The following is a 17416-nucleotide window of genomic DNA, read 5'->3' on the forward strand; positions in this document are numbered from 1 at the left end:
CTATTTCATTAAGCTGACCATTGTAAGGCATATCACTTTTAAGCTTTTTTGTTTTCCTATTGCTACCTTGCTGTAAACATAGATGAACAATTCTTAAACTTATACCAAGAAATGGGCTACTACTAAAGTTATTTAAATGGTGCCATGGCAGGATTTATCAAACATTCTTGCGATAACTAAAAATTCGATTTTACCTTCGATTTTGAGAGAAGTTCACAAATAAAAAACTAATTGTCTATTTGTTCGACATAGTTGTTGACAGAAAAGTGTTCCATCGAACGAGTTTGAAGTTGTTTAGGTCACTGTTATGTCATGTAATGTTAGAAATCTTCAACCTACATTTAATAGAAATAATATTTTTTTTAACAAGGAGGGCAACTACGCTTTTCCTGACCAGATAATGAATGGGGAACGAGGAGGCATAGTATTGGATGTTTAACTTAAAGTTCAAGCCTCCTAAAATATTAGCTGTATAAAAAAGAATGAAGAATCTTAAAAAGTAGGAGTAACACATTCTGTTGAATTACTAAGATTTTAAAAGTTATTCTGTGATTGATAAGTAAGTCGTATATTAAGAAACGGTTAGCAAAGTATGTTTTAACAATCCTATAAAATTTGTGGTGTTATTTACTTGATTTAAAGCTCTTTTTGGCCTTAGTTGATGATCAGAGCTTGCCAACGTTGCTCCTCTCCATAAACCAGTTCAGTGCTATGAGGGACCCTCCTCAACTAAGATGGCAGCTTAATTGAAGTCTAAGATGGAAAATCAGGATAAGCTCGTGAATGATTTATTTGCACAAGTTACATCATTAAAAAATCAGTCTCATTTGTTGCAGCATACGGAAAGAAAAAACAACTTATTGTTCTGGAATGTGAGGACTGATTCATTTTCAGATGCGAAAAATACCATTAAAAGAGTGCTGAATGAGAGATTAGAAATGGAAGTGAAGAATATTCCACCATTTTCAGTGATACATGAAGCGAGTAGCTTTATAAAAATCAAAGTTACTGATTATAAGGACCGATGCGGGATAATGAAAAATGCAAACAAATTAAGAGGAAAGGACTTGCAGTCTGGAAAACCAGTTTTTATTAGTTATGATGTTAGTAGAAAGGTGTGCCAAATTAGAAAGAAATTGGTGGTGAAAAGAAAATATTTGCTGGAGAGAGGTGTTGAGTGCTGGATACCACCCATGGTACCACCGATTCTTTCTATTAAATCTGATGGTAACGTTTAAAAGGTTGAATGGTTCAAAGCGTTAAAAATGCAAATAGTGGTTTTGAGCTAGTTATTTATAGTGTTTGGAAATTATATAATTTTTTCTTTTTTTTAGAGGTTATATTAAAAGTTATTAATTATGAAGGTTATTAAATTTTGGTTTGCTTATAACTGATGTTGTGAGCCATACTAAGCCAACTGAGTTTTATTTTGGGAGTTGATATGTGTATACATATCGACCGGTTGGTTTATTTGTTTTTGTTTAATTTTTGTTTCTTATGTTTATTTTATTATGACAGTTAATACGTCCTCGGATGTTGTAAGATGTAGAAGGTATTTGGGGAAGATATGGTTATCTACTCCTCTTTTGACTCTCTCTTGCCCATATTTGATTTTTGATAATGGTTAATTTAACCAGCAGGTTGAGGGAACTTGAAAGGAGCCCACTGGATGTGTGTGGATTGATAAATGGTGTTCTGCATCGGGACTATGATGAAAGTGAGAATGTTGGATGTGTGGATTCCCGGTATGCTTTTTTTGTGTGAGATGTGTGATTGGGAGAATATAAGAGAAATGAGAGTCTATAACATGAACTCTCAAGGGATAAACACATCATATGAGTTCCTTCATGAGCTGTGTCTTAAAACAGAGCCGCAAATCCTGGCGCTAACAGAAATTTGGCTTAGGGGTCACAGTTCTGCTTTATTAGAAATAGAAGGTTATAATATGTATGTGCAAAATAGGATACTACACCAAAGTGGTGGTTTAGCTGTATTTATAAAAAGTAGATTTGGTGTACAGATTAGGTCGGATTTATTGGTTAATTATCAAATGAAATTTGTGTCTATTGTTCTTGATGTAAGCAATGCAAATAACAAGTTTATGGTTGCAGTAATTTATAGACCACCTTCAGGTAATGTTGAGGAGCTTATCGAACTGATTGATGAATTTTAGGGAAAGTTACCAAGTTCAAGAATACCATGTTTTATATGTGGGGATTGTAATATTGATTTAAATATGGTTGGTAGAAATAGTAAGGTTAGACATTTTGTTAACACAATATTAAGTTTTGGTTTTTATCCTGCAATTAACATTTGCGCACGAGTGACAGAAACTTCAGAGTCTATAATTGATAATATTTTTGTAAATATCAATTATTTATGCCCCACAGTAGTTATCAATAGTGTATCTGACCATTTTGGGGTTGCAATATCTGTACCTGGAATATTTGGTCCAAAACCCAAGAATAAAAGAGTGCCAAAGCTGCCTTATGTGGATGGAAATGTGCTTTTGAAGTTTAAGCGGAAGCTTAAAAGTGCAGATTTTGAGTTTTTTTCAGGATAGTACAGGTATTGATACCAAATTTGGTAAATGGTATGAAAAAATAAAATTATTATTTCAAGAGTGTTTGGAGTTTAAAGAGACAAAGCAAAGATATAAGCTGCCAATTAAACCTTTGATTACAAAAGGATTACTAGCCTCAATGGAAAAAAGGCAAGTGATGTATAAAAGGTGCGTGACTCAAGGTTCAGCATCTGATAAAGAGCAATATAGAAAATTTAATAGAAAATTAAAAGGTCTTTTAAGAAAAGAAAAAATGGATTACTAAGCACAGAAATTTAAAGACTATGAAGGAAGCCCAGCTAAAACTTGGCAACTGATTAAGTCGGTAATAAGCCCAAATAGTGAACCAATAACTCCTAGTAATTTGCCGTGGGAGTCGGATAGTGGCGTAGCCAATAACTTGTGTACCCACTTTTCAGAAGTAGGGCTAAGAATATCGACATCTGTGGAATGCATAAATGGTGATGATGGTACATACCAGAATTTTCTTCCTGAAGCAAGTGATACAACCATTTATCTTCAACCAGTGAGATCGCGTGAACTTGAAGATATCCTAAAAAGTATGAAAAATCGGCAGCTGGAATTGACTTTATAACCTTTCAAATAGTTCAAAAAATTTACCCAATTATATCTAGTCATCTGTTGTACCTTTTTAATCAATGTTTTGAATTTGGAGTGTACCCTAATTGCTTGACAAGTGCTATGGTTATTCCTCTGTATAAAGGAGGTGATAAGGAAGATATGAACAACTACTGTCCGATATCTCTACTTCCAGTGATTTCTCGTATTTTTGAGAAATTGATTTATAGACGACGGATGGATTATTTTGAAAAAAGATGTTTTTTTCATTCAAGTCAATTTGGTTTTAGAAAAAATATGTCTACAGAGCATGCTTTATTATTTTTGACTGCATTCGATTTCCTAACTTCAGGGTTAAGGGTGGGTTCTATTTTTCTAGATATTATGAAGGCTTTTGATTGTGTTGATGATAAGATTTTTTTGGCTTAGCTTGAAAATACTGAAATTCTTTTTAAAATTCCGAAATTGATTGTTTCGTTTCTTGAAGGCAAAGAGTACGACTGGGCACAGTTCTGTCGGAAGAGATGGTAGTAAAGTGCGGTGTGCCACAGGGGTCTGTGTTGGGTCTCCTATTATTTCTTGTTTACATTAATGATCTAAATGGATGCCTCAAACAACTGTCAACTCCAAGGTACAGTAATGGTCCGGTGCGAGCAATACTTCCAATTTACAATGGCTGCGAAAACAGAAGCGGATTTGAAAAATGGCATGAAACAAGGAATGGTCATAATCGAGAGGTGGATGCGAGTGAACAAAGTACTTGTTAATCAGAAGAAAACAATGTTCATTTTATATGGCAGAAGTGCAAATTACTATCCATGGATTGAAGAAATTGAGTTAGTAAATGGAAGCATAAAACGTACAAGTACTGTAAGGTATCTTGGTGTAATGGTAGATGAATGCCTAAGTTTTAAATTAGCCAAAGTACTAAATTAGTACTAAATTAGCCAAAAATGTTGGAACTCTGCGGAACCTGAAAAATTTTTTCCCCAAAAAGGTTATTAGAATGTTATATTTTTCTCTTATTCATTCATATTTGCTGTACTGTGTTACAGTTTGGTCGTCGACGTTCACTAGCCATTTGTATCCGCTCCGTGTGTTACAAAATAAAGCTGTAAGAGTTTTGAGTAATGACTTGTCCCAGAATTCGGTTAGATCGAGGTATTACCAATTAAAAATTTTACTATTTTTTGGTTTGGTTAAATCTTACGTAAATCTGTCTATGTATAATTTTTTTTCTAATTTATTACCAGCATGTTTTTCGGAAATTTATAATGAAAGGGATCATAGTTATGAAACTAGAAATGTTGAATTAGTTAGAACACCGGTTCCAGTTACTACCAGATCTAAATTTTCTATTAGGTAAATTGGTCCTGAAGTATGGAACAGGCTTCCGGCGGAAGTAAAAGGTAAGAAGGTTCTTGAGGAATTTCGTGCTTCTTTGCGATGTATTTGTTTTAATCAGTATTGTAGACACGGATAAGGAGATTGATATGGGAGTGAGTATATGTTTGTGAATGTTATAAGAGAAAAAATTTTCTTGTATGTTGACTGAGGTGATAGTCGGTATATGAAAGGAAGCATTATGAATCATAGAGTACGAGTGTTGAATTCCTTTAAGATCCCTGTAAAAAAATGTATTGTCCTTAGAATGTTGATTAATTATTTAGTAGGGGTGGGGGAGGAGAGGAGGAGTCAGAGAGTATTATTTCCCCGAGGAAGTGTATTAGTGTATAAGTAGTTGAAGTGTTCCTTTTTTTGGGTCATCCCAAACACGCTAATATGCGTCGGGACCTAATTTGATATTGTTAGTATTATATGCAGTTTTGTTTTGTTAGCATTATATGGAGATCTGTATGTTGTCTTTTGTGACCCATTTGTTAAAAAAAAAAAAAAAAAAAAAAAAAAAAAAAAAAAAAAATCAAGTTTGGCAGTTGGTAAAAATCTTTATTTTTGTTATGTAACATCAAACATAAATGCACACATCCAAAACGACAAGCAAGGGGGGGGGGGGGTCATACATGCATTTAGGGGCCCTGTGATCTGAAAAGACGTGTTTTTAACCTGTATTTTGTGTATTTTAACATGTGTTGTAAAAGTTCGGATATAGGTGCTTTCAGAAATTCTTAGTAGTGTGTATTCTGAACAGTAATATTTAGCACTTAAGTAAAAACTTCCTTATTTTGGTTATTCTCTGATGCAATCATGTGAGGACGGCCTGATTTTAACCATTTCTTTAATTCGATTTTAGGGAAAGGATGACTGTGAAAAGTTGCTTTTATCACTCTTGTCACCCATGTCAAACGAACAAGAGTTTGCACTTAATGTTTGTCATGTGATGTCATCTGAAAAGGGTCAAGGAATCAATTTAGAAGTCAACCCGCGGATGGTTGATTCCCTTCTTGCCCATGCTGGAGTGTTTACTGAAGGTAGTTTACTATTAATTTTTTTTTATCTTTCTTTTATTATTTGGTGTTAGGCTAACTCCTTTGTATGCCTGATTTGTCATCACAACATCTTCCAGGCAATTTTATTAGATCCTAACCAACCTTAATAGAAAGTAAGAGCTAGTGTGCTAATAGTGCTTCTTGGGACTCTAGGCCTAAATTCACCTCCATGGGGGGAGGACAGGATTGTCTCTACATTGCTGTTATCAGCAGACATAGAAGAAGCCGACGTTGGATCGCAACCAAATTTCGCAGGGCTTGAAAGTTTATTGTCCTAGTTGCTGGATCTGTGTCAATATTTCACCTCTAGAAGGGATAGCAGGGGGGGGGGCACTTGATGGAAAGCTAGTGTTCTACTTTGCTGTTTCAATGACCGAGCCCAATTTGGGCTCTGTGAAGAATAAATAGGATGGGGCTTGAACTTCTGCAATTAGTACATCAACCATAATGGGTCATCAGATTTCAAGAAAGTTTGTTGGAGAGTGAGTCTCCACCCTCGCTTTTTTCAGACATGGTGCGACCCCTACGCTTGAATGAGTCTCTAAATTCTGGTTTTGAGGACATCTAATGCTAAATCACTGCTGAACTTGAGAGATCGCAGCTAGTGTCCTAGTTATGCATTTCAAGGGTTTTGGGACTAATCAAACCTCTGTAGGAAACTGTAGGATGATCACAGGCAACTGACGCCCTTGTGTAGCTGACTTTTCTACCCTTGTTGGAACCAAAGTGTGCGTAGTCAGTGATGTTATTCATGGTTATTTGGGTTGTTTCAGCTAATACGGGGATGGGTAATCATGTGTATTGTAGATAATTAAGCAGAAACTAAGAAAAGCTAAGCAAGCCTGCCTATGTTCCTTGTCTAGCCCTTGTTTGGGAGTTCTTCTAGTTTTAACTGTAGGTGCACTGAGGCTTCAACTATTTTTGTCCTAGTTTATTTTCAGTGAGTGTCCAGACGTTAACAATCCATCAAATAAAAATACATAGAAATCAAATGTCATATTTGAATAAAGCGAAATGTCATGACTGAGTGCAGACTATTTTTGTCAGCCATGAGACAAAGTTTAAAAAAAATGTGATGATACTCCTGCTCATCCACTGTAATTTCAAGTATTTAATAATTACCAATGATCAATCCGATTTGGATCGGATTGATTTTTTTTTTTTTTTTTTTTTTTTTTTTTTTTTTACTGAGTTACACAGATAGGAAAAAAGGAAAGGATAAAAAGTCCTCACATTGAATTGTAGCGGTATCTCCTTTATTCAGTCACTGATCACCCTTGTATAATAGGAAATGATAGAAACAATGTCTGTAGTAACAATTTAACCTCAATTGGGGCTCAAGTAAATTGTATATTGTGTTTAACAGGGCTATTTAAACCTTATTCTGAGTGGACACCTAATATGGTATACCTTAGCCTTTCAGATTCAGTATTCAGCATTTTTTGGGGCTATCTCAAGGACAGTGTCGACAGGAGGCCTGGGAACCATTGCTACACTCAAGAAAGCAATCAGGGATGAATTCAGTGCTATTCCTTATTCTTTTATTCGAAAGTCATGAACAGTTTTGTCCTATGCATCAATAAATGTTGGAGCTAAATGAAGGTCGTATAAATTGTTTGGAATGAAGGGTATAATTATTATATATATATATATATATATATATATATATATATATATATATATATATATATATATATATATATATATATATATATATATATATATATATATATATATATATATATATATATATATATATATATATATATATATATATATATATATATATATATATATATATATATATATATATATATATATATATATATATATATATATATATATATATATATATATATATATATATATATATATATATATATATATATATATATATATATATATATATATATATATATATATATATATATATATATATATATATATATATATATATATATATATATATATATATATATATATATATATATATATATATATATATATATATATATATATATATATATATATATATATATATATGTGTGTGTGTGTGTGTGTGTGTGTGTATATATATATATATATATATATATATATATATATATATATATATATATATATATATATATATATATATATATATATATATATATAATGATTTAATTACAATAAATGAGACTCAGAAAAAAATTGTTTAATTCCAACTCACGAATAAGAAATACAGTATAAAATCGGGGGACCATTTTTTATGGAATCATCCTTATATTCAAATTTACCTCAAACCACTTCAGCAGGCAAACAGCAACCACACATCTAGCAAGAATATCACACAATGTCACAGTAACACACAATATCATAATCACAAAAAATCCCAATTTGTGGTATTTTATATTGTATATGAGGATGGTACGGGAAACTGATGTACATACTTATAAAACTAACATAAATTTGTATGCATTTGCTGACGAATAATAAGAACCCAAATTTTATTTGTAAAAATCAGGAAAATATTATGCATTGGAGCACTCACTTTACAAAACTATGACTCAGTTAAATCGTTTAATTTAAGTTTTAAAAGGACTGTTTGGGTAAGTATATATTCAGGGGGATGACAGCACCCATTTTATTGTAGACAATCTTTGACTGTGTAGTTTATATCTTTGTAAAGAGGACACGTCAGTGCTTCTAATGCAAAATAGTTACGAATATCACATTTTTCTGTTAAATAAAAATTAACTATAAAAATTAAAAACCTAATTTTCGGACCTAGGTTGCCTAGGCCTTAGTCTGCCTCTGGATAGCATTAAAAATACAACACCAATCAATCCTGTAATAATAAAAAAGAAAGCAATCCAGCAGACCTAAATAGCTGGTTTTGCCTGCTTCAAATATCTTAGGAAACCTTTGCTGGTGGCATGGAAGAAAAGTGGGAAGAGCTCGCCAAAATACATGCTGTTTGAATTTACCATAAATTAGTATATCTATAGGGCTGGTATATTGTTTCGATTTTTGTTTTGTCCTTATTGATCTCATATTCTCGCCAAAATGGCAAGGTGTTATAGCTTTGTAATATTCAGTTACATCCTTAATGTATTAGTTAATATATATATATGTTAACATGTTTCCCATATAATGTTAACCCGAGCAGCTCTACGCTTGGCTATCCATGAATATTGTGTTGCCTTTTGGCTGTTTTTCCTTGGGACTGGGCAATTATGTTAGGAAATGCACTCACTCAAATTTAGGTTCTTATCAGTAAGGAAAGTAGTTCTTTCTTTTCGCATTTTTCTTTAACTGTTAAACTTGTCTAACTATTTTCCTTTTATTTCGCATTTGTACTTTCTGGCGAATATTCTTTATTACTGTTTTTTTTTATATTGGCTCTGGACTGGCCGACTACCTTCCAATGAGAGATGTTTAGCTACGTAACGTTGATAACAATGTTCTGTTTTGGATTAAGTTAGGACGCATTCTATTGAGATTCAATTAAGAAACTTATCAGAGGAAGAAGAAATATGTTGCAATGCTAAGCGTTCTCAAAGAAATCTTAAGTTGGAGCAGTGAACATATTAATTTTTCCCTTTCTCTTACAGGGCCCACTGCACTAGATGGACATAATTTATTTACACTCTTTTCACTCTTTTGATTAGACTGAATAATCTAATAAAGTTCCTGACTCAGTGTTAAACATGCGAGCTTTATATATGTCGTTTTTTTTTCGTAATTTTTAATTTTTGTAAGCGAAATTTTGTTCTTATAGAGATGCCTACTTTTTCAGCACCCTTGTATGCCCAAAGAACCTTTACAAGTCTATTTAAAAGAGAAAAAAATGTCAATGCCAAAATTTACATGAAGAAACTCCCATTTTAGTCTTGATCTTTTTTGTGAAACTTTCCACTGGAAATTTCGTTAGTAAAGTTTGTTATTAGTACTACCAACTGTTATGAAACCAATCTCACCAAGTGCACTTTTTTACACTTTCTTTTTATTTAGTGTCAAAGCATTTGATTAAGCCTTAGCTTTATATAGTTGGAAATATATTGTGTAAAAATTTTAGATTGGACAATTAGAAAAAAATTAGACTGAAATACACTGAACAGGCTTAGAATAATCACAATTTGGGTGAGAAATACTTTGAAGAAAATTGATCATACTCAAAACATATAAACAGACACCAAATGCATGGAAGTTATTTTCACCAGATAATCAGTGCACTTCTTAATGGAAACCGGAAGCAAACCTTTCTTTTTGAATTTTCTCAACTCTCTGCCTTATGCACTTGGCCAAATTAACCCTGAAGGATTCTCTTCTAAAACGATAGAAAAATGTAGGCTAATCTTTTCCTTTTGTATATAAATAATAGAAAACAATGTCTGAAAGGCCAAATTTTGAAGAAAAAAACATAAGTTTAATTTTGTAAAGATGTGTGATTGTGAAATATGAAAAAAAGGGTTGTTGCCTTCTAGCAATCCCCTAATAGATCCCTCTAAATTAGTTCTGCAATGTGTTAAAATCCTTGATCACTTTTTCAGATCAAACCCGGGAACTGATGTCTCAAGTGTATAAAACAACTCATTGTGTTAGAATTTCAAATTTTTGGAAATATTCAATTAGTGATAAAGACTTCTTAGAATTATCATCGGAGCGAATTCATGAGCGTGTCGGTCCGCCGGACATTGAAACTCCTATAGTTGAAGAAGAGGAAGAAATAGGTGAATCTGTTGATTTGTTTCATCCAGTGATTATTCCAAATTTACCCAACGAAACTGCTGAATCTCAACCAAAGTGTAAAGAACAACAAGTAGACCAATTTAAAGACAAAATAGAATTTGTTGATGCCGAAAAACCTAAATCTCTAATGGGAGAGGAATGTAACCACAAGGAAAACGTTCCTGTGAAACAAAATGATGATTTGCAATTAAGTGAAAGTGATATTGCTTTATTTAGTGCTAGGAATTGCGGAAAAAGGGATTTTTATGGATTTCGTGTTCTTCAAGTGCTTCATATCATCAGAAATCTGACATTTGAGGAGGCAAATCAGCCAATTTTAGCCAAAAATTTGACGTGTGTTCGATTCTTATTGTTATGTATTCATTCGGATCGCTCTGAGTTAAAAGCTCTTGCTTGTGAAGCATTTGGCAACATTGCAAGTGAATTCCATTTGGAAGACCCTGTTACTTCTCAAGTCTCAGCTATGCTTCTTGGAACAATTTCCAAGGGGCTTTTGAGTCAAGACCGAGCTATTATTTTAGGATCATTAGAGATTCTGTCTAAATTATGCCAAACTCAAGAGAATGAAATAATTTTGCAATCAGCTTTAGATCAAAAGGTACTGTATTTAGATTATTATATATGTAGGTTTACAGTTTTAGAAGAAGATACAAGAAGTAAATATCCAAATATTAAGGTTTCAACTATTCACCTGAACATAGAGGGGGGGGAGATAGGGAAGCCCCCTCCCCCCAAAAAGAAGAAAAAATCGATCAGAAAGGTCCCCTACTAGCAAAACCAGGGGCATGAGCATGGCGGACAAATTTTTTTAAACTTTTGGAATACTTTTGGTGCAACCATCTAACTGGGGGAAACTCTGTAAAAATAATTGCCCAACTGAACACAGCGATTCCATTTTATGGTATAGCTTGTAAAGTTATCTTAGGCAGTCTTCCTATGAGGAAAATATTAGTACATAAATATGACCAGTTGATAAAGATGTATTAGGCAAATCTTAATCACTTTCTAATTCACGTTTTGAACAAAGAAAGTTATTAAAACTGTGCTGGATACATTCGTGCTGGGTACAAATTTTTATGGACAGCTAATTCTGCTGCAGAGCGACATTATAATGATAATGTATTTCTTACCCGTCTAGAAAAAGGGGATTGACAGAGTACTATATAATGAGCATATTACTTTTGCTCATTCTTTCATCTGTGGTCTGTAGCTCAGTAGGTGTAAGAGATGGAAATTTTTTTTCTCAGTATGGAGAAATGTTTTTCTCAGTATTTGAATGTTTTTCTCAGTATGGAGATTATGGAACGCAGAAGAAAATTTCCTCAAAGTTGGCAAAATTTTCAGTAGTTTTCCAAAAAAAAAGGAAACATTTTTTTTTTTTTTAATAATACAAACAACAAGGAAAGTGAAAAACTGTCCTATAACCAAAATTAAACTTTTTTGGGGTCATTTAGTATCAGACTCATATTGGACATGAAGCTGTCTATTCGAGTGCTTGGATGTAAAATTGTGTTTCTCTTCTAGGTTTCTAGGGAAATTCTTCTTTAAAATCAATTTTAAAATCTCGATTTCTGATTTTTTTTTTTTTCAAGTCTCTAGCTGAATATTGATAAGAGATGTAGAAATGGAGGAAAAGAGCTCCTCTAAGCAAAAGAGCTTTTCAATATGCTTTGTAGTTGTTTTGAAAAAGAAATAGTTTTTCTTAGCCTACTAAGTACTGTCAGACAGCAAACGAACTCAAAAGTAACCTTCTTCAGCACCATTATAATCATCAGTCTATAGGCTATTAACAGTAAGAGATGGAACTTCGAAGTTTTTCTTTTGGCGCAGTGATCATGAAACAGAGAAAAATTTTTTTTTGAAGAATCTTTCCTTTATCTCTTCAAGGATTCTTGTCACTTCTAGACAAATAAATCTGGCCATCATAAATTTCCGTTTTTTTAATGAAATTTAGATTCTGATGGAATTTGATGAAATGATGTAAGCATATATGGCTTCCCCTAAGAAGCACACTGAAACAAGTTTTGGCTGCGGTCCTACTCATAGATGGGGTGGGGGATCCAAGGTCTTTTCCTTTGCTCATCTATCAAAAGGCATTCTAAAAAAAACATGATAGGAAATAGAAACTAGTGCCCTAGTTGTGTCTTTGCTGTTTTAACCCAATGAAATACATGCTGAGGAAATGGGGGGGGGGTTGACTTCTAAATACTGGTCATCAGGACATCTACCAGTCTTCCTGATGTAGAAAGAAGACAATTTTATGGGATTAAGATTAAGCGTCCCAGTTTTGCTCCTTGGGTCTCCAGATATAGTCCATGATTTGGGGGGGGGGGGGAGTCCTTAATCAATGTCATTAGGACATTTAGTATAAAAAATTATCATACCTCGACCAAAGTGCTTAGAAATTAAGAACTGGTGTCTTATTTATGTATGTTGTGGATGTAAACTTGATAGAACCTTTGCTGTAGAGGGAAAAGGAAAGATGCGTGAATTTTTTTCGCTAGGTGATCTAGGCTATCAGTAGGGTTATTGTATCCCAACCAAATAGGAAATTGAAAATAAACACAAGTATTGTAGCTGCTTCTAAAGAGTATCCTTGCTAATTGTAACCTTTGTGTGTGTGGGGGGGGGGGGGGTAGGGGGGGTCCAAATTTCTGTCATCATTAGATCTGATAGAACAGTTTTCAAGATCTAAACGAAATTTGCCAACTTTAAGTTTTGGGTTTTGGGTAGGTCCTAACCAATCTGACTTGTATAAGGCAATGAAATCTTTAAATTACTGTCATCGGGACATTGACCCAAGTGCCTTGTCATATCTGAAAGAAACTTAATGGAAGTAAGAACTAACACAACATTTATACGTTTTGGGGATGCAAACCAAATCTGCCTTTCTAGGAGGAGAGGGAAGGGGATAAATTTTTGGCATTAGGATATCTAGGAGAATGGGCTATTGGATTTCAGCGAAACTGCATGAAAATAAGAGTCTTAGCTATGCTGCTTGGAGGTGTGTACCAATATCAATGTGTGAGGGAGGGGGGGGGGGCAGAGACCTTTAATTCTTGTCATCATGAAATCTGCCTGAATTTGTTGTTGAATGTTAATCAAACTTAGGTAAAAAGTAAGACTAAGTGTCCTGTTTCTACTTTTTAGGATCTCACACCTTATCCTACCTATGTGAGGTGAGGTGGTCCTGAATTCTTGTCATCCAAATATTTACCACAAGTGGTTGAAGGATCTTAACAAAACCTGGTAGGAAGTAATATCTAATGTTCCTGTTATGCGTTTTGGAGATGATTTTAGGCGACTTTTCCCGGATAAAGGCGTTGAAAAATCAATCCTGCCTGCCCAGTGAATACCAAAGATGCATATGAGACAGTTACTTTCAAGTTCTTGAATTCGTTTTTCAAGCTGCCTAGTCAACACCTATGATTCACAGAATCACGAATGCCTTCATCCAGGACAGTAGAGAGGGGGGTACCAGCGCGGACGGGGCACCAAATATGGGCATAGAGTCATTAGGGAGATGGTTTTTGTCAGTGAGAATGAAAAAAAAGGAACTTTCTCACTTTGATGGATGTTTTTATGGTTTTTGTCAGTGAGAATGAAAAAACAGGAACTTTCTCACTTTAATGTCTCTTTTATGGTTTTTGTCTGTGATAATGGAAAAACAATATTTTTCTCACTTTCATGGATTATTGAGTCTAATATCACCTGTCAGAATTGTTTCCGAGGAAGTTAATTAATGTCTGACAGATGACGTCAAGTTAATTAATGTCTTTGATGCATTTCCAAAGAGAATGTTTCCGGGGCAAAGTTTAAATCACACGTGACAGATGATGTCATGATTGATTGATTTGACACGAAAGAGGAATTAGTTTGTTGTTGCTAAGGAGAATTATCGATTATCGGAAGGGAATTATTTAGTTGTTTCTAAAGAGAATTGTTTCCAAGCGAATGTCTATTAATGTCTTTGGAGTTCGACCAGAATTGTTTCCGGGGCGAAGTTTAGATCACACGTGACAGATGATGTCATCATTGATTAATTTGACACGAAAGAGGAACTAATTTCTTGTATCTAAGGGGAATTACTGATTAACGAAAGGGAAATTAATTTTTTTCTTCTAAAGAGAATTGTTTCCGAGCGAACGTCTATTAATATCTTTGGAGTTCTACCAAGAGAATTGTTTCCGGGTGAATGTTTCGATCTTAGAGATGAATTGTTTTAGCACGGGAATAAGGCTTCGTAGTAATTTGAAATGTGACAGCGCAGACATGCCAAAAACAAAGGAACACGCTGAAATTACGTTTAGGGATTATTTGGGCGAAAGCGTCTTAGACATTTTATGGAATTATTTCGGCGAAACAGTTAGAGACATTTTAAAAGATGATTTAATAGATGATTTTAGAAGAGAATTTGAGGGTGAAACTCTGTGATCGTTATAATACACAAGTTCCATTTGAACAGTATTGTTAGGTCCTCTACCCCAACCCCAAAGGGTTCCGATCCCCCTACCCCAACCCCGAAGGAAGCCCCCGGTCCTCAAAGGTCCCCCAAGCTCCCAAAGGACCACCCAGCCCTCAAGGGCCCCCTCGGACCCTCAAACGCCCTCCCCGGGCCCCGTTTTTCGTTGATGTGTGTTGTCTGAAACCTATGATTTGGGGTGTATGGGTTGCTTTTTTTGACTTTTCTGAGTTGGATTTCTTAGTCTTTCATAGGTATGTGTTGTCTGAAACCTTTGATTTGGGATATGTGGGTTGCTATTTTTGACTTTTTAGAGCTGGAGCTCATACCCTTTCGTAGGTGTCTGTTGTCAGAAGATTCTGATTTGTGATGCGTAGTTTGCTAGTTATGCATTTCAGAGATAGATTTCTCAGTATTTCGTTGGGGTGTGGTGTCTGAAATCTATGATTTGGGATATGTGGTTTTCTATTTTTTGACTTTTCTGAGCTGTATTTCTTAGCCTTTCATAGGTGTGTGTTGTAAGTAAACTATGATTTGGGATGTGTGGTTTGCTATTTTTGACTTTTCTGAGCTAGATTTCTTAGTCTTTCGTTGGTGTGTGTTGTCTGAAACCTATGATTTGGGATATGTAAATTACTATTTCGGGCTTTTATGAGCTAGATTTCTCAGTCTTTCGTTGGTGTGTGTTGTCTGAAACCTATGACTTGGGATGGGTGGATTCCTATTTTTGACTTTTTTGAGCTGGATTTCTTAGTCGTTCATAGGTGTGTGTTGTCTGAAACTTATGATTTGGGATAGTTAATTTGTTATTTCCGGCTTTTATTAGCTATGTTTCTTAGCCTCTTATGGGTATGTGTTGTCAGAAAATTATGATTTGGGATGTGTAGTTTGCTATTTGGACTTTTCAGCGCTAGGATTCTAGTCCCTCATAGGTGTTTGTTGTCTGAAACCTATAGTTTGGGATGAGTAGTTTGCTATTTCAAGCTTTTATGAGCTAGGTTTCTTAGCCTTTCGTTGGTGTGTGTTGACTGAAACTCATGATTCGGATATGTAAATTACTATTTTGGGCTTTTCTAAGCTAGATTTCTTAGTCTTTCGTTGGTGTGTTGTCTGAAACCTATGATTTGGGATGTGGGTGTTGCTATTTTTTTACTTTTCTGAGCTGGATTTCTTAGCCTTTCATAGGTGTGTGTTGACTGAAACCTATGATTTGGGATGAGTGGTTTGCTATTTTTGACTTTTCTGAGCTAATTTATTAACCTTTCATAGGTGTATGTTGTCAGAAAATTATGATTTTGAATGTATAGTTTGCTTTTCGGACTTCTCAGAGCTAGGATTCATAGTTTCTCATTGACGTTTGTTGTCTGAAACTTCTAGTTTGGGATGAATAGTTTGCTATTTCAGGCTTTTCTGAGCTAAGGTTTCCTAGTATTTCGTAGGTGAATTTTGTCTGAAACTTATGATTTGGGATATGTAAATTACTATTTCGGGCTTTTCTAAGCTAGATGTCTTAGTCTTTCGTTGGTGTGTGTTGTCTAGAAACCTATGATTTGGGATGTGTGGATTGCTATTTTGGACTTTTCTGAGCTGGATTTCTTAGCTTTTCCTAGGTGTGTTTCGTCTGAAACATGTGATTTGGGATGGTTAATTTGCTATTTTTGACTTTTCTGAGCTAGGTTTCTTAGCCTTTCATAGGTGTGTGCTGTCAGAAAATTATGATTTGGGATTTATAGTTTGCTTTTTGGACTTTTCAGAGCTAGGATTCTTAGTCCCTCATAGCTGTTTGTTGTCTGAAACATATAGTTTGGGATGAGTAGTTTGCTATTTCAGGCTTTTCTGACCTAAGATTTCTTAGTATTTCATAGGTATGTGTTGTCAGAAACTTATGATTTGAGGTGTGTAATTTGCTATTTCCGACTTTTCATAACCAGATTTCTTAGTCATTCGTAGGTGTGTGGTGTCTGAAACCTATGATTTGGGATGTGTGTGTTGTTATTTTTTTACTTTTCTGAGCTGGATTTCTTAGCCTTTCATAGGTGTGTGTTGTCTGAAACCTATGATTTGGGATGTTTAATTTGCTATTTTTGACTTTTCTTAGCTAGATTTCTTAGCCTTTCATAGGTGTGTGCTGTCAGAAAATTATGATTTGGGATTTATAGTTTGCTTTTTGGACTTTTCAGAGGTAGGATTCTTAGTCCCTCATGGCTGTTTGTTGTCTGAAACCTATAGTTTGGGATGAGTAGTTTGCTATTTCAGGCTTTTCTGAGCTAAGGTTTTTTAGTATTTCATAGGTATGTGTTGTCTGAAACTTATGATTTGAGGTGTGTAATTTGCTATTTCCGACTTTTCATAACCAGATTTCTTAGTCTTTCGTAGGTGTGTGGTGTCTGAATCCTATGATTTGGGATGTGTGGCTTGCTATTTTTTGACTTTTCTGAGCTAGGTTTCTTAGCCTTTCATAGGTGTGTGCTGTCAGAAAATTATGATTTGGGATTTGTAGTTTGCTTTTTGGACTTTTCAGAGCTAGGATTCTTAGTCCCTCATAGGTGTTTGTTGTCTGAAACCTATAGTTTGGGATGAATAGTTGGATATTTCAGGCTTTTATGAGCTAGGTTTCTTAGTATTTCGTTGGTG

At 34.4% G+C, this 17416-nt stretch overlaps 1 protein-coding gene across 2 annotated transcripts in view; it reads left to right on the forward strand.

The window, feature by feature from the left end:
* Nucleotides 1–17416, forward strand: part of Bap170 (Brahma associated protein 170kD) — a 105493-nt gene that overhangs the window by 39683 nt on the left and 48394 nt on the right. For both annotated transcript variants that reach the window (XM_089088265.1, XM_089088266.1), the window contains exons 5-6: nt 5394–5571; nt 10122–10918. In XM_089088265.1, coding sequence (XP_088944391.1) covers nt 5394–5571; nt 10122–10918 — 975 coding nt within the window. The remainder of the gene's footprint in view (nt 1–5393; nt 5572–10121; nt 10919–17416) is intronic.

The sequence above is a fragment of the Artemia sp. Qi Xiang Cuo genome, chromosome 4 (assembly GCF_049724085.1).
Source record: "Artemia sp. Qi Xiang Cuo chromosome 4, ASM4972408v1, whole genome shotgun sequence".
Taxonomy (NCBI): Eukaryota; Metazoa; Arthropoda; class Branchiopoda; order Anostraca; family Artemiidae; genus Artemia; species Artemia sp. Qi Xiang Cuo.